We start from the raw sequence: 23,016 nt of genomic DNA, 5'->3' as shown, positions 1-23,016 counted from the left end.
TTGCATTTTTTTATGCAGTGAAATGCCCTGAGATCTGCGGGTGAAGGGTGGCATGCGAATTTAATGAAGAAAAGTAAAATAAAAAAATAAATATTGTGAGAGTTCAAGGGCACATTGCAGCCAGGGGGAAAGCACCCAATGGAAGTCCCTAGCAGGGTCAAGGAAGGGCTCCATCCTGGGGAGAGGGGATTGTGGCCCCGGGGAGAATTCGAAGGTTTTGGAATTTTGGCATTTGGCCCCTGAGTGTGGGGTTCCTCACCCCTGACTTGCACGACCTGTTCGGTCAGTGAAACATTATGCTACTTCAGGTTGGTGGTAGAGCAACCCCTGGGATTTCTGCACCAGCTTAACTTTGTGTTCTGCTAGTGGAAGGCGCTTTTGGTACTGCTTCTCTTCTCCAGTTCCATGTACGGAAGCTGGTCAGATGGGCAGTTGAATCTTATTTTCACAGCAGCCTCTTCCATTGTGCCTCAGGGCAACAGGCTAGCTTAGGGGGCTCAGGGGAAGAACCTGCAGAGCTCACATCTGTGTCCTCCAGGGCCTTCCTGCCACCGCTGCTCCTTGTCACCCGCAATCTGCTGCCTGAGGCAGCTTCCTCACTCTGCCTAATGGCAGGGCCGGCAGTGGGTGGGAGTTTCAGGACTGCTATAAATCTAAGCTGTTAAATTTGCACAGTACAGGAATGTTTCATTTTTATACTGTAACCCGCCTTGCGATCTTTGGATAAAGGGTGGCATATAAATAGATTAAATAAAGGGAAGGAGGAAAATATTGTGTTTTAAACAACATCACTGCTGCCTGTGTGAAGGCTTTGAGAGAGAGAGAGAGAGAGAGAGAGAGAGAGAGAGAGAGAGAGAGAGAGAGGTTAATACTTTCTTTTGCATGTATGTGTGGAACATTGATATGCCCACTAGGTGTCGCTGTTGTTTATAACTTACAGATACTTTACTAACTTTTAGCAAGGGACTCAAGTGCAGAATTTCAGTAATTTGTGGTTTCTACTGGCATTGGTTGTTTTTTAGTTTTTTGAATTAGTTGAAGGCTGAAATGGTAAAACTGGAGTTAACCATGTGTTTCATACTGGTCCAGGAGTTTGGCCATCATAACTCCCTTTAATATATTACAGGATTGTTGTTGTTGTTGTTGTTGTTGTTGTTGATTAGTATATTGTCCTTCATCCGAAGGTTCACAGCATAAAAATGTGGAAGGAAAGAACTATGTATGCCATTTTGAGGTCCTTGGGGGAGGTGGTATATAAATTCAACAAACCAGACCACAAGGGAGCATTCATTCAAAATATCACACCAAATGAACACATTTCTAACCCCCACCTTTCTCGTTTTATTGCTGCTATGCCCCCCCCCAAACCATAGCTTCTTCTCAATTGGGGTTCTCCCCAAACAGATGTGCGGAGAGTGTGGGGCTTATGTATTGGGAAGCAATATAACTACCCCCTGCCTAATTACATCGTTAATCTTCCCTAAACCTCGCCCACGGGAATCCCAAATGGGGAAAACGCCACTCCACAAGACTTTGTGCTTTTTAAAAACAAGACTATAAACATGCTTGACCAGAGCCATTGATGCAAGAAACAAAAATAAATTGATTTAATTCATGGCTGACTATGATTAGATATGAGTTGGGTATAAGAGAGCAGATGGAGGGAATAACTACAGACAGTGCTATGCTGGAATCTGTCCTCCAGCTTCTCAGATGTCTTCTTCCCCTTCAAGAGAGGCTTCCATTTTTCTGCGTTCTCAGAGGGTACTTCAGAATTTCTTTAGAATTTCTGTGGGTGTGCATTTTCAGCTTTCCCAGTTATTCCAGGGTGGCCAAGAGGGGTGTTATGTAGTGTAGTTTCACCCTGGGCCAACAGGGGGATAATGTATATAGTTTTCACTCAGGTCTGTAGGTAGTTTTCACTCAGGTCCGCGGCAGTTAGTTTAGGCGGGAACTCTGAGCTGTTGTAGTTACAATGTTGACAGCCGGCTGCCTATAAATACAGGCCGGCTGAGCTGTTCGCAGTCAGTTCTATTCCAGCTTGTCTTAATAAAGAGCTACTTGAAGAAATCGCTGTGCCGGCTGCTATGTCAACCCACTACTTAATACTGGCGACGAGGATGGGATTGGATGGACATCAGAGCACAGCCAGATGCGGCCAGCCTCTGAACTGAGCTAAATCACAGAGCGAAATCACTGAGCGAAATCACTGAGCGAAATCACTGGGCAGAACCAATTCAGAGCTGACTGTTCTGTCTAGAGCACTGTGTTCCATCCATCGCCCTTCACGCCGGCATCGGAATCATGGCTTCACTTGTGCCTCTACCGCCGTTTGCGCCAGCCTCTGAGTCATGGGACTCCTACCTCGCTCGGTTCGACTGCTACCTCCAAGCCAACGAGCTGACAGCAGTATCAGTGGATTGGAAGCGGGGCCTATTCCTCAGCCTCTGTGGGCCTGAGGTGTTTGAGACGGCCCGAGCATTGGTTGCGCCTGAAGCAGTCCAGGCAACACCATGGGACACGATCCAAGAGAAGCTCCGCAACCACTATGCACCAAAGCCTTCCAAGATTGCTGCCCGCCATGCGTTCTACCACCGGAACCAGGCAGAGGGGGAGTCAATCAACAACTACGCCACCGCCCTGCGACAGGCTGCAATGCACTGTGAGTTCCGAGACTTAGACGATGCCCTGATGGATCGAATCGTCTGCGGGGTCTGGGACATCCATCTGCAACGGCGTCTCCTAGCCAAGCCAGACCTCACGCTACAGAAAGCCATTGAGGAGGCTGTGGCCTCAGAAGCTGCTGAACGCTCCGCCCAGGAGATCCGCAAGTCCAGCAGCCCGCGTCTTGCTAGGGGGCCAGTTCCGGTGCATCATGAGGAGGCCAGCAGTGATGAGGCATCCTCCAGTGAAGACGATGACGTGCACCAGACAAAGCGGGAGCGCAGGAAGCTCCAACAGAAGTCCAAGGGCCAACCGGAATGTGCTGGTTGCGGAGGCGACCATTCCCGTGCCAAGTGTCGATTCAGAGACGCCATCTGTAGGAGGTGTTCCAGAAGGGGCCACATCGCTAAGGTCTGCCGATCGGCTCCGTCTGACACCCCCCCTTCATCGACTCGCAAGTTCAAGTCTTCACTCCAGTCTGCCAAGGAAAGTTGTTTCGCTCTCACCAACTGCCGCTGCCCGTCTGGAACCACGATTGGCCAAACCGACTCGTCTACGCGACGCAAGCTGAACGTCACGGTGCTCATTGAAGGAGCTCCATGTGACATGGAGATCGACACCGGGTCTGCCCTGTCCGTCGTGTCATGGAGCACCATCAAAAGACTGGTACCCAGAGTATCCAAAAGGCAACTCGACTCTCACCGCGTACACCTGAGAGACTATCAGGGAAACAACATTCCCGTGGTAGGCGTTGGCCGGTTCCTGATCGCCTTCAAGGATTTTTCAGGCCTGCTCCGGTTGGTGGTGGTCGAAGGTCAGCGGCCAAGCCTCCTAGGGCTAGACTGGTTTGATGCCCTCGGCCTGGAAGTCACCGGCATCAACTGCATCTCTAACGCAGAGACTGAGGGTCTGGTCAAAGACTTTGCCGAGGTTTTTGACGGCACCTTGGGACAATATACTGGTATGCCCATCTCCTTTAGCCTTGATCCACAAGTCGCCCCCATCAAGCTTAAGCCACGCCGGGTTCCCTTTGCTCTCAAGGCTAAGGTGGACGAACAACTGGACAAACTGATCGCCCAAGGAGTTTTGGAGCCCGTTGACCACGCAAAGTGGGAAACCCCCATCGTCACGCCTGTCAAGCCAGATGGGTCGGTGAGAATCTGCGCTGACTACAAGTGCACAATCAACAAGGCACTTCAGCAGCACGCTTATCCGGTTCCTGTTGTCCAACACCTGCTGCATTCCCTGGGTGAGGGTAAGGTCTTCGCTAAGCTGGACCTTGCCCAAGCCTATCAACAACTGCCAGTCGATGATGCCACTGCTGAAGCCCAGACAATCGTCACCCACCGGGGGGCATTCCGTTGCCGCCGGTTGCAGTTCGGGGTGAGTGTGGCTCCTGGCATCTTCCAAAGCCTTATGGAGCGTCTCCTGCAAGGGCTTCCGGGCGTGGTACCATATTTTGATGACGTCTTGGTGTCTGCAGAATCACACCAGCAGCTGTTCGAGCGCCTCCGTGCCGTGCTGACCAGGTTCCAGGAGGCCGGGCTCAAGGTAAAGAGGGAGAAGTGCCTGATTGCCGTTCCACAGGTAGAGTTCCTGGGCTATCTTATCGACGCCTCCGGCCTTCATCCAACCACATCCAAGATCCGCGCTATCCAGCAGGCCCCCACCCCAAAGGACAAAACGGAGTTGCAGGCATTCCTGGGGCTGCTGAACTTTTATAACATGTTCCTGCCCCACAAAGCCACTGTGGCTGAGCCTCTTCACCGACTCCTTAGCACTAAGACGCCTTGGGCCTGGGGTCATCGAGAGACGGCGGCCTTCAACGCGGTCAAGGCTCTCCTTTCTTCAGACAGTGTGCTGGTACAGTACAGTGAATCCAGGCCGCTGGTCCTTGCCTGCGACGCCTCACCTTTTGGCATCGGTGCTGTCCTTAGTCACCATTTCCCAGATGGAAGAGAAGCACCGCTCGCCTACTTTTCCAGGACACTATCTCCGACGGAACGGAATTACAGCCAGCTCGACAAGGAGGCATTGGCACTTGTGGCTGGAGTGAAGAGGTTCCATGAATACCTCTATGGCAGGACTTTTGACCTCATCACTGACCACAAGCCACTCCTGGGCCTCCTCGCCGGTGATCGTCCAACTCCACCGGTCCTCTCACCACGCATGCTGCGATGGACTGTTTTCCTGGCTGCCTACCACTACCGGCTCATCCATCGCCCGGGAAAATCGATGGGCCATGCCGACGCCCTCAGCCGTTGCCCTCTTCCAGCATTTGTGGAAGACCCGGCTCCAGCTTCATCGCTCCTTCTGATTGAGGATCTTCCGGCAGCGCCTGTCTCAGCTGCCACTGTGGCCTCCGCGTCTGCCCAGGATCGCACCATCAGCCGGGTGCTCAACTGGGTGTGGAGGGGGTGGCCACAAGGGCCTTTTGCATCGGAGTTCCAGCCCTTCGCAACCAGACAACATGAACTCTCAGCTCATCGCGGCTGTCTGCTGTGGGGAGACCGCGTCGTGATTCCCCAGGGACTCCGTCAGCGCGTCCTGGAGGCTCTGCACGTTGGCCACCCGGGAATTGTCAAAATGAAGGCGTTGGCTCGGTGTTACGTCTGGTGGCCTAATATGGACGATGCCATCACTGCCTGGGTATCCGCCTGTCAAGCGTGCCAAGAGTCGAGGCCTGCACCACCGGCAGCTAAGGGACACACCTGGGAGACGCCAAAGACACCCTGGTCGAGGGTGCACATCGATCTGGCTGGCCCCTTTCACGGCCGGACCTTTATGGTAGTGGTGGACGCCTATTCCAAATGGCTGGAGGTCGCCCTGATGCCCTCCACCACTACCGAAGCTGTCATCCGGGTGCTGCGAGGCCTGTTTGCAACGCATGGGTGTCCTGATGCCCTTGTCTCTGACAACGGACCGCAGTTCACGTCAGGCACGTTTGAGCGGTATCTTTTGGGACTGGGCATCCGCCATGCCCTAACGGCACCTTTTCATCCATCCAGCAACGGGCAAGCGGAAAGAATGGTGCGCTCGACAAAAGAGGCACTGGCGCGCCTGGACCGGGGAGACTGGCATGAGCGGGTCGCCGAATACTTGTTCGTGCAGCACATCACTCCTCATGCGGCCACAGGGAGGAGTCCTGCTGAACTGCTTATGGGCCGCCGCCTCAGGTCACCGCTCGACCGGCTACACCCAGACTTTGCCGTGGCTGAACCCCCAGGCTGTGCCAACGCACCACGGTCATTTGTTCCAGGAAACCAGGTCTTTGCCCGGAACTATGTGGGGGACATTCCTTGGGTGCCAGCCACAGTAGTGGGAGTCACTGGACCTCGTTCGTACCAGGTGGCACTCGAAGACGGACGTTTGTGGCGGCGGCACATAGACCAGCTTAGGCGCAGGGTTGGCGACTTAGACACTACCGAGGTGCCCCCAACTGCGCTTGCGGCTCCAGAAGAGACAAGTACAGATGGCGAGGCCCCACCTACACCTCCCTCGCAAACTGCCAGCGTGGAGCCGAACCAAGCCGTCTCAGAACAGACTCAGACCACTCCACTTGCGGAGGCTCCACCCACAGCAGCGGATCCAGGGGAGTTGGTTCCAACGCCACCTAGGGTCACACCACAGCCTCAGCGAGAACTGTGTGGCCCTCCGGACTTGGCTACCAGTCCCCGGAGGTCTGGCAGAGTTTCCAAGCGCCCAACTCATTTAAAGGACTACGTTGTTGGACAGGTATCACTGTTGGTCTAAGTATGGGAAATGTAACCGATATGCTTTTGTGCCTAATTGAACCATTACGCGTAGTGCTGTATATAAGGAAACCATTACGATTGTAACTAACGCCTTATCTCGGTGGGGAGGGGTGTTATGTAGTGTAGTTTCACCCTGGGCCAACTGGGGGATACTGTATATAGTTTTCACTCAGGTCTGTAGATAGTTTTCACTCAGGTCTGCGGCAGTTAGTTTAGGCGGGAACTCTGAGCTGTTGTGGTTACAATGTTGACAGCCGGCTGCCTATAAATACAGGCCGGCTGAGCTGTTCGCAGTCAGTTCTATTCCAGCTTATCTTAATAAAGAGCTACTTGAAGAAATCGCTGTGCCGGCTGCTATGTCAACCCACTATTTAATAAGGGGTATATGTGTTTTTTACTTTTGGGCAAATCTTTCCCCAGCGCTCTGGGGGGCCTTCCTGGAAGCCTGTGGGCACCGGTCACAAAATGGCTGCCATGGGGCCATGCCATAGCACAAAATGGCTGCCACATCTAAAAGAGCAGGGAAGGAACCAGGACCACAAAATGGTGCAGGCATCCCTTTCCCTCACTTTCCCCTCAGTTAGGTAGGGATGGAAGACCACCAGCACACTTGCTCACAAAGAGAAGCCCTTTCCACATTTCCTCTGTTCAGAACAGAAGAGAGAGAAGATGCCTAGCCCTGGCTTCTAGAGAAATGTAGGGGGACGTGTTCTGTATAGGAGAAATCAAGCCAGATCAGACAGGAACTGAGCAAGAAGAGCCCAAGTCTCTTTGTGCATTGTGGGGATGTTTACTGAAACTTCTTGTGGGCCCCACAGAAGGGACTGGTGGGCACAGAGGAGCCCATGGAGTCTATTGCCAAGCAACAGTGCACGTTATCCGAAGAGCTTCTAGAATTTTCTTTCAAGATGTGGCTTTCAAAAGAAGTACGGTTTGGCATCTCTTGGGCTTTGTTCCAGAGGCAGAATTTGATGGAACTAGCTTCAGTTGTGATAAACGCGACGAAACACTCCATTAGAAACATATGGCATAGAATAGGCTTGCACAAAACTTGAGGCCGCGCAGTGAATGCAGCCTGCTAACTATGCATTGCGGCCTGCATTTCTCTGTTCTTCTTCCCTGCAGGCAGCAAAGAATGGGAGTTTTCACGAGTCCCTGGTAGCCCACCATATACAACTGCATTTAACTTGATAGGCCATTAAAGTATAGACCTGGCTTGGGCTCTGTACCATGAATTCTTTCTGATGTTCTATCACTCTTCTTTATTCTGGCAGTTTTGTTAATTGATTGAAAAGCATTTTGAAGTATTGGTTGACCAAGAATGCTGTCGTAATTTTGTAAATTTGATGTAGCTTTTGTTTTTGTAGAAAATGGAAAATTGCTCAAACCATGTTGTAGATATCATCTCTCATTCCAAGATGGCGATGATGACTGTTCATTTAAATAATCCATAATGCAATCAACTAAAGGGTTAATATATTCTCTTGAATATATTCAACATGTTTTTTTTAAAAAAACAACCCAAAAACTTTCTGCACCTTCCAAACCTGCAAATGGTGGCATTTTCATAAATGTCACTTTGACATCCATGTAACCACACTTAAATGTCAGACCAGTTTGAAAGCTTTCTTTAAAGTCTTTAAATAAGCATATTTTGAGACATGGCTCAGTCTTCAGCGTGGTTTTTCAATCTCTCTGCTGCCATGAAAATTAAATGTATCTTTTGCAGCAAAATGGCCTTCGTTATGTCAGGTTGATATCTACCAGTGTGAATTTATTTGAGCAAGTGCATGACAGGAGATGCGTGTGTTCTGCATAGCGACTGGCCTCGTTAACAAGACTATGGATTTGGTGCATCTCATTTTTAGATTTTCTCATTGTGGAAGGTTTGCTTGGTTTACTCAGTGAGGAAGTGGGGGGGGGTAAAAGTATTAAATGAGTAGTAGCTGGAGCCAGACTTGCCAATGGACAGTCTTCCATTACCAGTGTTGAAGAAAAATTCAACAGCCTGCCTGGTCAGCATCTGTATGTGGAATGGACCAGGGCTGACCAGAGAGCCAGTGTGGTGTAGTGGTTAAGAGCGGTAGTCACGTAATCTGGGAAACCGGGTTCGTGTCTCCGCTCCTCCACATGCAGCTGCTGGGTGACCTTGGGCTAGTCACACTTCTCTGAAGTCTCTCAGCCCCACTCACCTCACAGAGTGTTTGTTGTGGGGGAGGAAGGCAAAGGAGAAGGTTAGCCGCTTTGAGACTCCTTAAGGGGAGTGAAAGGCGGGATATCAAATCCAAACTCTTCTTCTTCTTCTTTTTGCCTCAGGCAACAAAATGGGGCAGCCCTGGTCATAGTTAGATGAATATAATGCATAGAGTGTCAGACATCTTTCACTGAGCCAAACTACGCACATTGTCATACCCTTGGGGACATAATTCATGCCAGCCCAGATGCAGGACCCAGCCTGTTTGTCCCTGCTTTCTCCTTCCTTCCTTCCTTCCTTCCTTCCTTCCTTCCTTCCTTCCTTCCTTCCTCCCTTCCTTGTCATTCATTTCTTTCTTGCCTTTCAGCCCTTTTCAAAAGTTTCACAACAGCTACTGTAGTATCATTATCTTGAGTGACTTATACAAATTCTTGCATTTTACCACTGGAGGTGAATTAATTTAGGAGAATTGCTAGGATTTATGTTTCTTTTATTACACAGAGAGAATAATTGAAGACCATGAAATGATGATTGAAATCCAGTCAAGATGGGGGATTGAAGAAGGCAATAGATTTTATTTTAGAAAAAATTATGCCAAATACGAGTTCTTCAAAAACCCCGAGGTAAGTCATGACTGTATATTGATTTGATTCAATTACTAATCCTTAATATTTAGGGTGGCTAGTCATCAGTTATGGCACCCAGTTAAAAACGGACTATTGCCAAGAAATGTAATTAACTTTACCATTGCATACACACATACACCCACACCCTGATAACATGGATATAATTCTAGGCACTGAGGGTCAGCTGAAACAAGTTTCTGCCAAATACCTAACAAGGCAACACAGCATTATTAGAATAAGTGGAAGAAGTGGCAGGGCGTTTGGGCTCTGTTGAGTTCCTTTATCTTACTTATTGCTGCCGCTGCTCAAACAGAGTATAGCAGACTTGCAAATAGTTCTGCAAAGCTGTTCCCATTAGTACTAGCCCATGCCACTGCCTGGGTGGCCACATGAATGTTGCCCCACCCCCATATTCAGACATCTCCCCACTTACGTGGGGGCTGCGTTCCCAAGTACTGCATATATATGTGAAATTGTGTATTGTGGGGAACACACTCTTAAGAAGCCTGTAAACCTCTGGAAACCCTTGAAAGTGTTGCAAAAGTTCCTGGGATTGCTAGCTGTTTTCCCACTCTTTTTGTGCCATTTCTGCCGTTTCCCCACTCTTTCCAGTCCGTTTCACGCCTTTCCCCCCAGTTTAAATTGATTTGTTAAATTATTTCCTGGCGCCATGCATAAACGTGGTTGCAAGCATAAGTGGAGAGACACCTGTACATTCTACCTGAACGTGGCAGCTTTAGATATCTCTTTGAGAGAGAACCCTGATTACATAGGGCTCAACAAATCCACCCAAGTACTAATCCTCTTGATGTTCTGAATGCTGTGGAAGACCCTCCGTTTATTATCAGGAGTAAAGCATTAAGAACACTGGGTGCTGCCTTTAGTCGGATTATTTCTCTAGCTATCACTATTATCATTCATTTCATTTCTATAGCACTTTATAGATTTAAAATCTCAGAGCAGTTTAGAACACATTAAAATATCAAATAAAACAATCCAGATAAAAACATTACTGAAGAAACTCAAATATAAAGTGTAGCCCAGTTTTGTCTACTCTGGCTGTAACCACTGGTTCAGAGCCCAGGCAGCTCTCTCTATTTGATCCTTTTAACTGGACCTGCCAGGAATGGAACCTGGGTCTTTCCGCATTCAAAGCATGTGATCTCCCACTGAGCTTTGGTTCTTCAGCGTATAAGCAGACGCTGTAAGGCCTTGTTTTCAGGCAAGGGCAACTACTGTTCTTATTTTACAAGAGGGCTCATAAACAGGGTAGAAAGGAAATGAAATCTAGGCCTTCTAACTAAATGTGGTGTGCATCTGTGAATGTTTCCTGAACCCTTCTAGTACTTTTGTTTTTTCTTTAATAGACTTTCTTCCCTGCACACCTGATATCCCTCTCAAATGAGATCAATGGAGCCATGAGCCACACGCAAATACTGCAGGTGAGATGTTGATGTTTTAAAAACGGGACCGCTCAGCTGAGTGTGTCTGAAAATCTCAAGCATTGCCTTCGTTTCACAGAACAATAGGGCTGGCATGGCCCGGCACTGTTAAGAACGGCATAGTCCCTACCTATTCCCCAAATTTAAGTGCTTTATAAAACAAACCTCCTTCTTCACCCTCACATTCTGTTCTACAGGGAGTTCTGGTTTAAGGATAGCCAGTGATGGCTTGTGCTCATTAGAAATGTTAAGACAGAAATCTGGGTGACCATCAGTGAATGGTATCTTCTAACTTTCTCCTCATCCTCTTTCCAGCTATAAGGGGCAACACTGAAACTAAGGAGGAGGAGGGAGCTGACATGTAGTACCGGTGGCATCGTGTGGGGGGGGGGGCACAAGGGCTGTTAGGGTGTGCATGCTTGCATCGCTGGGCTCTGGTGAAAATGGCTTCTCCATGTGAACCAGGAAGTGACCTCTCCAGACAACAGAATGACTATTTCCTTATCTCTGTGGCTGCAATCTCTTCTTGGATGACACGGATGCCATTAGACAGTTGAGCGTGCATGTGTACTCCATCCATTTCCCTCCCACTCCCCTCTGTGCAGCCCTGGGCACTGGTAACCCACGCTATGCCACTGGGTAGTACCGCCCTCGGGACTGGTCTAAGTAAGGAGGCAGGCAGGTGTGGGCAGGCTGAGGTTAGTGGGGCAGTTCCCCATTCAGTCTGAACGGACCAGCCTCCACTGAATAGTTTTCACATTATTTCACCACTAGAAGTCATTTGAATAAGATAGCCTGTTCCATGTGCCTGGCAATCTGATTGTTCTCATAGGTGGGCTCCCAGACAGGAGTTGTGAAACAGGTTATTAGATGCATACAGACTTGGTTTCTTAGAAAATATTTTTTTAAAAAAAGTTATTACTTCTGTTAGCATCAGTTATTTACATGCTAAAGAGCGGGGGTGGGGACGTGGAAAAAGATGTACAGTGGTACCTTGGTTATCGAACTTAATCCATTCCGGGAGTCCGTTCAACTTCCGAAACCGTTCAAAAACTAAGGCACAGCTTCCAGTTGGCTGCAGGAACTTCCTGCACTCAAGTGGAAGCCACGTTGGACATTCGGCTTCCGAAAAACATCCACAAACCAGAACACTCACTTCAGGGTTTGCGGCGTTCGGGAGCCGATTTGTTCGACGACTAAGCCGTTTGGGAACCAAGGTACCACTGTATTTTTTGCTGTGAAGATCGGGTCTGCGTTGGCAAATGTAAGGTTGGCAAATGTTAGAGCTCAGTAAAACAAGTAAAATGAGAACAATAGCAAAATCAGAACAAAGGCCCAGCTAGTCTAGCATCCTATTCTCACAGTGGCCAACAAGAAGCCTCTGAGAAGTCCACCAGCAGGACCTGAACAAAACTTTCCCCAGTTGTGACTCCCAGCTACTGGAATGCAATGGCATGAACTTCACTGGCAAGGCTAGTGGCTAAATAACAGCAGGCTACCATATCCTTAGGGACACAGGTGGCGCTGTGGGTTATAAACCACAGAGCCTAGGACTTGCCAGTCAGAAGGTCAGCGGTTCGAATCCCCACGACGGGGTGAGCTACCATTGCTCGGTCCTAGCTCCTGCCAACCTAGCAGTTTGAAAGCACGTCAAAGTGCAAGTAGATAAATAGGTACCGCTCCGGCGGGAAGGTAAACGTCGTTTCCGTGCGCTGCTCTGGTTCGCCAGAAGCAGCTTAATCATGCTGGCCACTTGACCCGGAAGCTGTACGCCGGCTCCCTCGGCCAATAAAGCGAGATGAGCGCCGCAACCTCAGAGTTTGTCACAACTGGACCTAATGGTCAGAGTTCCCTTTCCCTTTCCCTTTTTAACATATACTTAGTAACATTAGCAGCGTGCAAAGTGTTTTCAGAGTGTGTGGAAGCTCTGAGGTCCTTTCGCGAAAAGCTTAGCAATATAGGAAACCAAATAACGTGTTCCGTTTCAGTCAGATTAGCAGCTGAATTCCCACAGGCTTCTGAGAACTCACACTCCTCACCTGTCAGCGCAGTCTGAAGTTCCTCCAGAGCTCCCAAATATGCACAGGAAGGAGTAGCTGGATAAAGGTCTGTTCCTGTGGGATTCAAAGTGGTATTTTTTCCCCTTTCAGATGTTTTTAAGTTCCAGTACATATCCTGAAATTCACAGTTATTTACATGCTAAAGAGCAAGGGAAAAAAACCTGGAAAAGGATGTACTTTTTGCTGCGAAGATCGGGTCTGTATTTTTCCACTAAGGGGACGTCAAAGGTAAGGTGGGCAAATGGTAGAGCTCAGTCAGTATGCATCATATTCTCTCCACAGTAAGGGATAGTTTTGTACTCCTTAAGGCCTCTTGAAAAAGCCAAGCTCCCCCTCCCTCAGGTTTTGTTGATGATGCTGAAAAGTGAAGAAGACATTTATGGTGCAGGCAGGCATGGAACGGGCTAGGGGTTTTCGTTTGTTAATATTCGAATAAATGAAAGTGTTTTTTATAACTTGCAGAGTTAACTCGCAAAGTGAATTTTTAGCATGTCTTTTTTAAATAGGCAGCTAAACAACTGTAGGGCACTTAGTTGGTGAAGGCTAGCATAGGCATTACAATGGTTTTGGCTGTAAGTTGCTCTGAGTTGCCTTTGGCAAAAGAAAGTGACTAATAAATTAACAAGGGATAATAATAAATGGGCGTTGATCGAATTTTTTCACTTCAGAAAAGTAAGTTGTTGCATCTTACATTGAAACACCTTTCTTTTATCATTTAGATGCTGACTTGGGGAATTATAAAGAACGGTCTTCCCCCCCCCCTTTTTGGTGTAAACAATTTAAGATGTCCGTAATAGTTTTATATTGCTCTTCCTTTTAGGAGCCAAGGCACCTGCAGCTTTTCAGTGAATTCAGCAGTAGTGACATATATGTGTCTTTGACAGGCAAAAAGATATCTGGCGTGCCAGTCAGCTATGGGTTCTGCTTTAAGGTAAATGCCTAACCATTTTGATAATAAATAAAACATATTTTTTGTGGGGAAGGGGAGGATTTATTTACTTCCGTTAAAAATTGGCACCAGGAAAAATAATATTGAAATTAAATTAATTTTTTTAAAAAATGAAATTTTGATTATGAAATGGGAGAATTAGTGGCCTTTATTTCAACAGGTATTGTCTTCAAGATATGAATTAATGCTAAAACAATATGCTGTGGCCTTCTAGCCTCAGAAAGCAGGAGGAGCCAGAGAGCTGAAACAACTTTATGCAGAAAGTGAACAAAATAGGACCTGCTGGGTGACAGCAATTCGGTTGCTTAAGGTAAATGTCCTCTTCTCCTATTAATTGCCTTCGCCAATTATTTCTGTATACAAAATGCCTCGTTCCTCTTTTACAGCCTCTGGGTAAAAATGGTATTTTCAATCTCCTTAAGCTCTGTGTTTTCTGTTTTTACATATATACTTTTATACCCCACACTTGCCATCATAAATTTTTTGTTTCCAGTGTAGTAAGAAACAATAAAAATAGAAAATGATCAAGCCTATGTGAATAGAAAGTAAAATAAAAACTTCTAAGTTAAAAAGAGTAATCTTAGTGGTTCTTATACTTTATTAGCTGGAAAAATTGTTATTCCGCCCCCTTTTGTGGTTGTATATAACTCTTAGTTACCCTTTAATGATTAAAGCATACAGACACGACAAATAAAAAGTTTAGTAATAGTTATTATTAATAAAGGGTCTTGAAAGTAAGACCCTCTAACTTCAGTGGGGCTTGCTCCCTAGGAAATAATTTTAGGATTGCGGGCACACAGGGTTACTTGCCAATACAGGTGAATTTTTATAGTACGACTAAGAGGGAAGTTTAAAAATTATATCACATGCCATGCTCAACAGTCCCCCAATCCCCAGGGGAAATTTCCATGGTTTGCAGAGGAAATGGTGAATGGGGCAGATCCGGGGCCATGAACTCTGTTTTGTTCCTGCAAGGGGGGGGGGGGAAGGATCCAAACCTATATGGCTGGCTGCTTTTGGAGGAGAATGCTGGCATAGGTAGACAGCTTTTCTGTTCTTAAATATTTTTAAAAACTCCCTGCAAAGGAGTGTCAACATCCTTATCTTGGAAACAGAAAAGTAGCTACCTACTAATCACTTCAAAGCTTTTTTTTTTTTTAAGGGGCGGGCAGATTATGGAGAGAGGCAAAGTGTGATGGAAATTACCCACTTTCTGGTTGGCACAATTCACCACTGAGTACTTTCCGACTGTTGATCTTGAAATCCACAAGACTGTAATAGCTCTTATCCTTCTTCTTTGTTTGTAGTATGGGATGCAACTTTACCAGAATTACATGCACCCCTATCAAGGTAGAAGTGGGTGCATTTCTCTGAGCACACCTGTGGTAAGTACTTCTCAGCTCATATGAAGCAATACCGATCCACAAAACCTGGCCTGCTCCTTTCTCCCAGCCCCCACCCTGCCCCAGTTATCCACCAGGTTTTCCATAGTATTTCAAGAGTATTACATTATGCTGTAATTTGTTCTCAGGGCATCCCATTACCTGCAAAGATTTATTTAGTTTATACTATTTTAATTCATAGTGTTTCTGTCAAAGATGTTAAAACTAACCGTAGCTCCCTGCTCCCCTTACATGAACCATGCACAGGATCATATGAATGAACCTCAGTGAGATGCTTTCGTCCATTTTGATATGTGCCTGTATCTTAGCAGCTGCTGGAAAAAAAGTATTTGGGTTGCTTCTATATAGAGTGCAATGCAAGCTCAACAAAAGGTGGGGAGGACAGTGCCTATATCTCTGAGCTAGACAAGCTTTGGGGGGGCAAGGCCCACATGTTGTGGTAGGTAAAGGGGGGTACAGTCACACACACACACACACACACACACACACACACACACAAAACCTCACACATGCGTATAAACACGCACACACAAACTTTCCCACCTCTTGCACACACATACAGTGTTTAACCTGCCTCACAGTGCTCCTGATGCCACCAAGATAGTTGTCTGCAGTGATTTTGGCTATACAGTGGTACCTCGGGTTGCAGACGCTTCAGGTTACAGGCTCCACTAACCCAGAAATACTACCTCAGATTAAGAACTTTGCTTCAGGATGAGAATAGAAATTGCGCAGCGGCAGCGGGAGGCCCCATTAGCTAAAGTTGTACCTCAGGTTAAGAACAGTTTCAGGTTAAGAACAGACCCCCAGAACGAATTAAGTTCTTAACCTGAGGTACCACTGTATGGGGAGCACTGCTGCTGTCGGGAGAGATGTTTAATGTTTCCCAGTGGACAAAAGGTATTTCTCCCTGTGCCAAAATCAGTGGTGCTACCTGGCTGATGATACCCCACCTGAAGTGACGGCACCTAGAGTGACCAAGGGCTACATCTAGCTCATGTGTTGCCCACCTGTGCCCTCTGTGGGCCATCTCTCTATTCACTTAGTTACATGGCTCAGAATAAGCTCTTAGAATCTATCACGTTCCAGCAAGAGATATGGCAAGACCACTTAGCTGCCGGACATAGATAATTCTTTTTACCACTTTTGCCATCATCCTAATACCATTTAAATAGGTGGTCCTCCTCAGATAGGCGTTTATTTCTTCTTTTGCTTCCCACTGCTGCAGTGGCTGTCAGAAAGTTATCTCACCCATTTTTATATTAACTACCGTAAAATCTTCCCCGTAGATGTACGAGTAGAATTGTTATGGTGTCGAATAAGCAGAGAGCAGAGTGTAAACCCTCTTATATATATGAAATATCTTTTTTTCTGATCTTGATAACTGGATAATCCCTCAGGACATATTTATTGCAATATATATACAGAACACTTTTGCCTTATTCTTAATATACTTTCCAACTGGCTAATCAATAGATGCAAAGATTATTATTGCTCTGAGAGTGGCTCAGGGAGAAGCCAAATGCTGTTTCTGAAACAGAAAACTGAGGAGATATTGTGAAATGTTTCGGTCAGTAATGTTTTTTAATGGATTTTTTTCCCTTTTCCTTTTTGCAGAGAAGTGTTTCAGAGAATTCTCTAGTGGCCATGGACTTCACAGGACATAAATCCAGAGTGATTGAAAACCCCACAGAAGCCCTTTCAGTTGCAGTAGAAGAAGGATTAGCATGGCGGGTAGAAAAAAAAGTTCATTACAATGTTTTTTTCTGTTGGTTTTTTCCCTTTCTTTCTTCTGAAATATTTACGATTTTCTTTCTTTCTTCCCACGTAGAAAAAAGGGTGTCTGCGACTTGGTGCTCACAGTAGTCCCAATACTCTGCAGAATGTGTCATCAAATATAGGTATGTACCATTCAGTGGGTCTCATGGAATGCAACACTATTGTTGTACACAAAAATGATCCTAGTAAGAATTTTCCCTCCCTTTCTTCCTGACACTTCAGCCATACACAGTTCACAGCCGTGGTTTCACCATAAGATCTCTAGAGATGAGGCGCACCAACTAATTTTGCGACAAGGACTGGTAGATGGGTAAGAGTTCCAACTATTATTATTATTATTATTATTATTATTATTATTATTATTATTAATTATATTAAAATTGGACTAACTGTTAACTGCTTGAGCAGTCAAATTGTCCCCACAAGTCGCAATGATAAAACAAAATCAGACATAACAGGCATATGATACGCTAGTGGCTACCTTGAAAGCATGTACAGGTGGTCCTCAATTTGGTGAGAGAGTTTGTGGCACCAGCTTGGACGTCACTACCTTTCTGGATACAGTCATACCTTGGAAGTCAAATGGAATCCGTTCCGGAACTCTGTTTGACTTCCAAAATGTTTGGAAACCAAAGTGTGGCTTCTGATTGGCTGCAGGAAGCTCCTGCAGCCAATCAGAAGCCGTTCCAGACGTTCGGCTTCCAAAAATCGTTCGAAAACCAGAACACTCACATCCGGGTTTCAATTGCTCAGGAGCCGATTTGTTCAGGAGCCAAGGCGTTTGAGATCCAAGGTACGACTGTATTTTGTGGTTTCCTAAATTTAGCGTCCTTGATTAGGACACTATACTTCTCTTGATGCAGCCTAGAATAGCAACCCACCCTAACAGAACCACTAAGCCTCTCTTGATATGTTTGGCCCTGCCTCTGCGTTCCCATTATCTAGCTTGGCAAACGGTGGAATTGGGACCACAAAGTTGCTGAGATAACACATCGATCTTGGATATCTGGTGAATGTTTGGTTCTGGTTTTATTCTTTGGCCACTAGATGGTGTGCTGAAATACAGTGATCTTAAGAGAGGTTGAGAATGCATTCATTTATTGCTGTCACTGATTTGCCACTTAAGTAGATAAAATAATGTCTCTTTGCCATGAGCAAGTACTTATTTCTGCCCCTAAACTTTGATGCTTGTTAGGAAAGTTACAAAACTTTAACAACAACTCACTGCTGCCAGATTTTCATACTTGTTTGATACTTGTTTCTTTTCCTTCACCTCCTAGTGTTTTCTTGGTACGGGATAGCCAGAGTAACCCCAAAACCTTTGTGCTGTCACTGAGCCATGGATTGAAAATAAAGCACTTTCAAATTGTACCCGTAAGTATAGCCAGCAAGTTTGTGGACCGGTAGTAAATTTTTTCTTCAATGGTTTTTATACTACTGCCAAAACGGTGGCATGCCTCTTGGTAATTCATTCTGTTTCTAATGGCTAAAACCTGCTGCTTACAGTTTTCTGTGCAATAGTGATGGTTTGAGAATTAAAACCTCTCACACATGAAAATGGAATTCTAATGGAACTCCTTACGATAGTCTCTGCATTTTCTTAAATCCAAATGCAAGTGTGCGTATGTATGTACACAAACACACATTATTTTGAGTGTTATCTAGTTTTAAATTATGGTGTTTTGCACATTTTAATTAATTAATTAATGCAGTATTGTGAGTTTCCTTGTAAGATTTGTTTCCCCCTAAAAGGTAGGATAGAAATCTATTAAATAATACGTGTGTGTGTGTGCGTGTGTGTGTGTGTGTGTGTGTGTGTGAGAGAGAGAGAGAGAGAGAGAGAGAGAGAGAGAGAGAATATGAATGTATTGTATATATGCTCTCTTTCAGATTATAGGCCTGTCGTTCTAGTTTTATTTTTCTCCCCATATGTTTTGAGTGTCCTAGGACTTGGCAGAATCTGTTGAGAGTCAAAAGGCAAGGACAACTTCCTTATATTTTATCAGAAAACGGGGCAGCGTTAGTAAGCAAAAGAGGAATGTTTTAAAAACACAGTGAGTCAGAATGAACACTCAAAAAAGGCAGGTCTTTACCTCTATATTAACACAGCAATGCTATAATGCCTGCTTGGAAGTAAGTCCCATTGAAGGCAATGGAGCTTAATTCTAGGTTAAGTATTGTATTTTTCGCCCTATAGGACACACTTTCCCCCCTCCAAAAATGAAGGGGAAATGTGTGTGCGTCCAATGGGGCGAATGCAGGCTTTCGCTGAAGCCTGGAGAGCGAGAGGGGTTGGTGCGCACCGACCCCTCTCGCTCTCCAGGCTTCAGGAAGCTATCAGCAAGCCTGGGGAGCCTGCGGGAGTTCCTGCAGGGCTCCCTAGGCTGCGGATAGCAGCCTGCTGCCCGGAGCACGGGGCGCGCTGAAGCCGCGGCTGGGGGGGGATATTTTTTTTTTCTTTATTCCCCCCCCCCAAAAAAACTAGGTGCGTCCTATGGGCCGGTGCGTCCTATAGGGCGAAAAATATGGTAGGTATAGTTAAGCAGCCGAGTTCTGCACCATGAAAGGCTAGAATGGGCTACTGGAAAACATTTTTACAGGGAAGGACACCCATGTGCTTCATTTGCTTTGCCTGATGCTCCTGTTGGACATGGGGATGGGCGAAATGGAGCTATCCAAGGAACGCAGGCCCAATTTTGCAGATGCTGGAAGTCTGCCCTGTGGCTTTCGAGACTTTGCTCATCCCTCCTAATATATTTTCAGCAATATCAGATCTCTGGATAAGCTTCCCGCATTGTGCCATTCTTCTGCCTGGCATATGCAAGTGCTTCCAGAGTTAAAGCAAAGCATATTCAAATCTATCTCTTTGTTTTCGGATTTATGGCTTACCTTCTTGCCTCAAGGTGAGAAAGGCAAATAATATTAACCAGTAGAACATCACAAAAACGAAGAAGCAAATCAGTGACAATGGGCAAAAACCTTCAAAGCAATATATATCCCTTTCTTTATTATTTGTCTTAGAACTGCAGCCTTTAAGTGATTAGCTTCCAGTGTTTGTTGAGAAGCTACGGCACGTACAGAAAAAGAGGGGCACATCTTCTTGTTGCCTTGGCAACACAAGGGTGTGCTTCCTTCCCCCTGCCCCCCCAAATGGCAAACGTTACTCAGCTTTGCAAGGCCCCCTCCAAACTTTTTGCAACATGAAGAGTCAACATCACAGCCTGCAAATGAGGCTCCAGAATGATGGGAGCTGATCTTCAGGTGTTGGAGGATCTAAAGTCCCAATCTATACTTGGTCTTGATATTCTTAGTGTCAAATGAGTATCCACCTAACTATCATCGCAGAGGCTGGGTGAATGAAATAAGGATTACAGAGCACAATGGAAATTATTGTTGATGTGGTGTTTCCTCTTCTTGCAGCTGGAAGAGGAAGGCAAGCTGTTTTATACGCTGGATGATGGCCACACCAGATTTTCTGATCTCATTCAACTAGTGGAGTTCTACCAGCTCAATAAAGGCATCTTACCTTGCAAGTTAAAACATTACTGTGCCCGAATTGCATTTTAACCAAAATGTTAACACCTCACCAAAGCCTCGTAGGATAGAAAGGCTGAATGTTCCTTTTGACAAAGAAGTTTTGTAAATGAAGGGAGTAAACAAAAAGCCAGTGAATGTAAATTTCAGCTTGCAAAGGAGGATTTGTATTCACCATAGCAAAACAAAATCCAGTACTTTCGTGTTAGAGTTGGCTAATCAACAGTTGATCTTCCACAAAATGAATCTGAAGCTGAAATTGTAACGCTGCAATCCTAGGGAGTATTTTTCAAACGCCAATAAATGTCTTTTTCACTAGTTTCCTTTATCCCTTTCAAGGTGTGTCTCATTTTAAGGCAAATCCTTTTTACACAATTATTGTAAAACATAAAAAAGACGCAAGCATGGTGGTGGGGTGCAGTGAGACCGATCGGCATGCCGCACATTTTTTGCACTGTATTTTTGGATTCTGTTTCAAAGTTTGCCAGTTGAATCTTCAACAGATTTGGAAAATGGTGGGAGTAAAGTGAAAAAATTTTGGGCAGTAGACTGGTGCAGAGTTTTGTTTTTTTTCCATGGAGAGATCATGGGTGAACAGAAGCACACATTTGTGGAAAGGGTGAGGAGTAATGACGTCGTCCAATGATGTTCTTTGTTGGGGCACCCATTGCTGCTGGTGTGAATAATAGTGTGACATGCTGGTACAGTGGTACCTCAGGTTACATACGCTTCAGGTTACATACGCTTCAGGTTACACACCCCGCTAACCCAGAAATATTACCTTGGGTTAAGTACTTTGCTTCAGGATGAGAACAGAAATCGTGTTCCAGCGGCACGGCAACAACAGGAGGCCCCATTAGCTAAAGTGGTGCTTCAGGTTAAGAACAGTTTCAGGTTAAGAATGGACCTCCAGAATGAATTAAGTACTTAACCCGAGGCACCACTGTATATTGCTCAAAAAGCCACAGGTCCATAACACAACAAGTGCTTCAGCGTGAAAAGAACGTTAGCAAATGGGACAGAAGCACTGGTATTACAATCAGGGAAACTTAATGCAATATTCCCCACTTCTTTTTTGTTTCTGAAACATCTGGAGGCACTCTCTCTTTTCCTTCAGCCCTGCGCTATCATTCCCTCTCTTTCCCCCTCCCTGGTCTAGCTCAACTCCTCCTTGCTGGAGATTTCTCTGAAGCCACCAAGACAGGACATAACAGATATATTTAAATACGCACGCAAGCTTTCAGAGGTTAAACACTTGATGGTCTGTGCATAATCAATGTGTACGGTAGACCAATTATGATAGCTTTAATGAAATGCATGAATATTTAAAACTTAATGGATCTGACTTTGTAGTCGGCCTTACAGCCCTTTCTTAAGACATATGAACCAATGGTAAATGTTGGCCTCAGGAGGGCAGCAGCGTGCTGTGGAATTTGTAGAAGGCGCCATTGTTTTCCTGTCAGCTCCCAGAAACAGCTGTGGCTTCCTGGTCTCTGCGCACCTTCCGAAAACCCAGCGCTTTTTCTCCCTATAAATTATTCACTTGTTCTGTACCAATTAGTTCTACCAGTTGCAAGGTTTGTTATCAAGTTAAGCTTCAAGACAGAACCTGAATTCAATGAACGATTAAATATTTATTAACGCAGATGATTAAATATGCAGATACTCTGTGAAGCTTGTTCTTGGAACCATTCTATTACCTTTTTCAAAAAATACTAATGATTTGTATAATTAATTTTTTTATATATTAAGTGTGTGTGGGGGTGCCTGAAAGATTTTATAAAAGCAGAACTGAGAGAGTTTTCAGGGGGTCAGAGGGTTGCAGGACATTAAAATGAAGACTGAAATGTTATGAAGGTGGGGATCCTATTCAAGGCTCCAAAGTTTGTGTGTGTGTGTGTGTGTGTGTGTGTGTGTGTGTGTGTGTGTGTGTATATATATATATATATATATATATAGAGAGAGAGAGAGAGAGAGAGAGAGAGAGAGAGAGAGAGATGGTTCTCAGATGAGCTCCTTGGGAAGCTTTCCTTATGATCGGTGCTAATTGTGCCACTGTTTAGCAAATTTTGAAGACGGCTCAGTTCATTCCATCACAATTCATACTTCAGAGAGGCAAGAGAGAGAGAGATAGAGATACACTTACATACGTAAGAGTACCTACAACTCTAAATGTGTATTTTTTTTTCTGTCACCACCTTAGCTTTTACGAGTAGAAGAATAGTTCTGGGGGATACCAGTCTTAACGGGAGTTCTTGGAGTGATACAATTTTTAAAAACATGTTAGGAATCCTGTAACGCTGCCATATTCTTCTGATCTGTCGTAGGTCTTACAAGTTCCATGCTTCGTCTGTCTTGGCAGCTACACCTTCTCATCTCAGAATAAGGTAGAACTATAAGTCTAGTCCTAAGAAAATAAGAATATCAGATCTCGAGGGGAGGGGGAGCTCTACATTTTTTACGTTCACAACGGGGTCTGCCAAATTTCCTAGCCTTTATCCCGTCAAGTCACGTGTCGCCAAATGTCTCCTTTAAACCATAATTGCTTTTAACAGGAGCGGAAGAACTCCTGCACCCTTTGAGAAGAGAGAGGGTGGGAAGATTATGGGA

General features: G+C 45.6%; 1 protein-coding gene across 10 annotated transcripts in view; it reads left to right on the top strand.

Moving 5' to 3' along the window:
- Nucleotides 1-20,724, top strand: part of LOC308578848 (growth factor receptor-bound protein 14-like) — a 53,605-nt gene extending 32,881 nt beyond the window's left edge. For 3 of the 10 annotated variants that reach the window (XM_081179420.1, XM_081179418.1, XM_081179422.1), the window contains 11 exons: nt 9,115-9,236; nt 10,607-10,681; nt 12,832-12,969; nt 13,562-13,672; nt 13,905-14,000; nt 14,998-15,075; nt 16,711-16,827; nt 16,925-16,994; nt 17,095-17,182; nt 18,153-18,246; nt 20,293-20,724. In XM_081179420.1, coding sequence (XP_081035546.1) covers nt 9,115-9,236; nt 10,607-10,681; nt 12,832-12,969; nt 13,562-13,672; nt 13,905-14,000; nt 14,998-15,075; nt 16,711-16,827; nt 16,925-16,994; nt 17,095-17,182; nt 18,153-18,246; nt 20,293-20,439 — 1,136 coding nt within the window. In that variant the 3' untranslated portion in view covers nt 20,440-20,724. Of the gene's footprint in view, nt 1-48; nt 74-936; nt 1,051-6,806; nt 7,294-7,377; nt 7,578-8,065; nt 8,172-9,114; nt 9,237-10,606; nt 10,682-12,831; nt 12,970-13,561; nt 13,673-13,904; nt 14,001-14,997; nt 15,076-16,710; nt 16,828-16,924; nt 16,995-17,094; nt 17,183-18,152; nt 18,247-20,292 lie in introns of those variants that run through there. The other 7 variants (XM_081179426.1, XM_081179427.1, XM_081179425.1 and 4 more) reach the window with 7 other exon arrangements.
- Nucleotides 20,725-23,016: the final 2,292 nt, after the last annotated feature.

The sequence above is a fragment of the Podarcis bocagei genome (assembly GCF_964188305.1).
Source record: "Podarcis bocagei genome assembly, chromosome: 1".
In the NCBI taxonomy this organism is placed as follows: domain Eukaryota; kingdom Metazoa; phylum Chordata; class Lepidosauria; order Squamata; family Lacertidae; genus Podarcis; species Podarcis bocagei.
The sequence above is the reverse complement of the archived record's forward strand: the minus strand, read 5'-3'. Positions and strand labels throughout refer to the sequence as shown.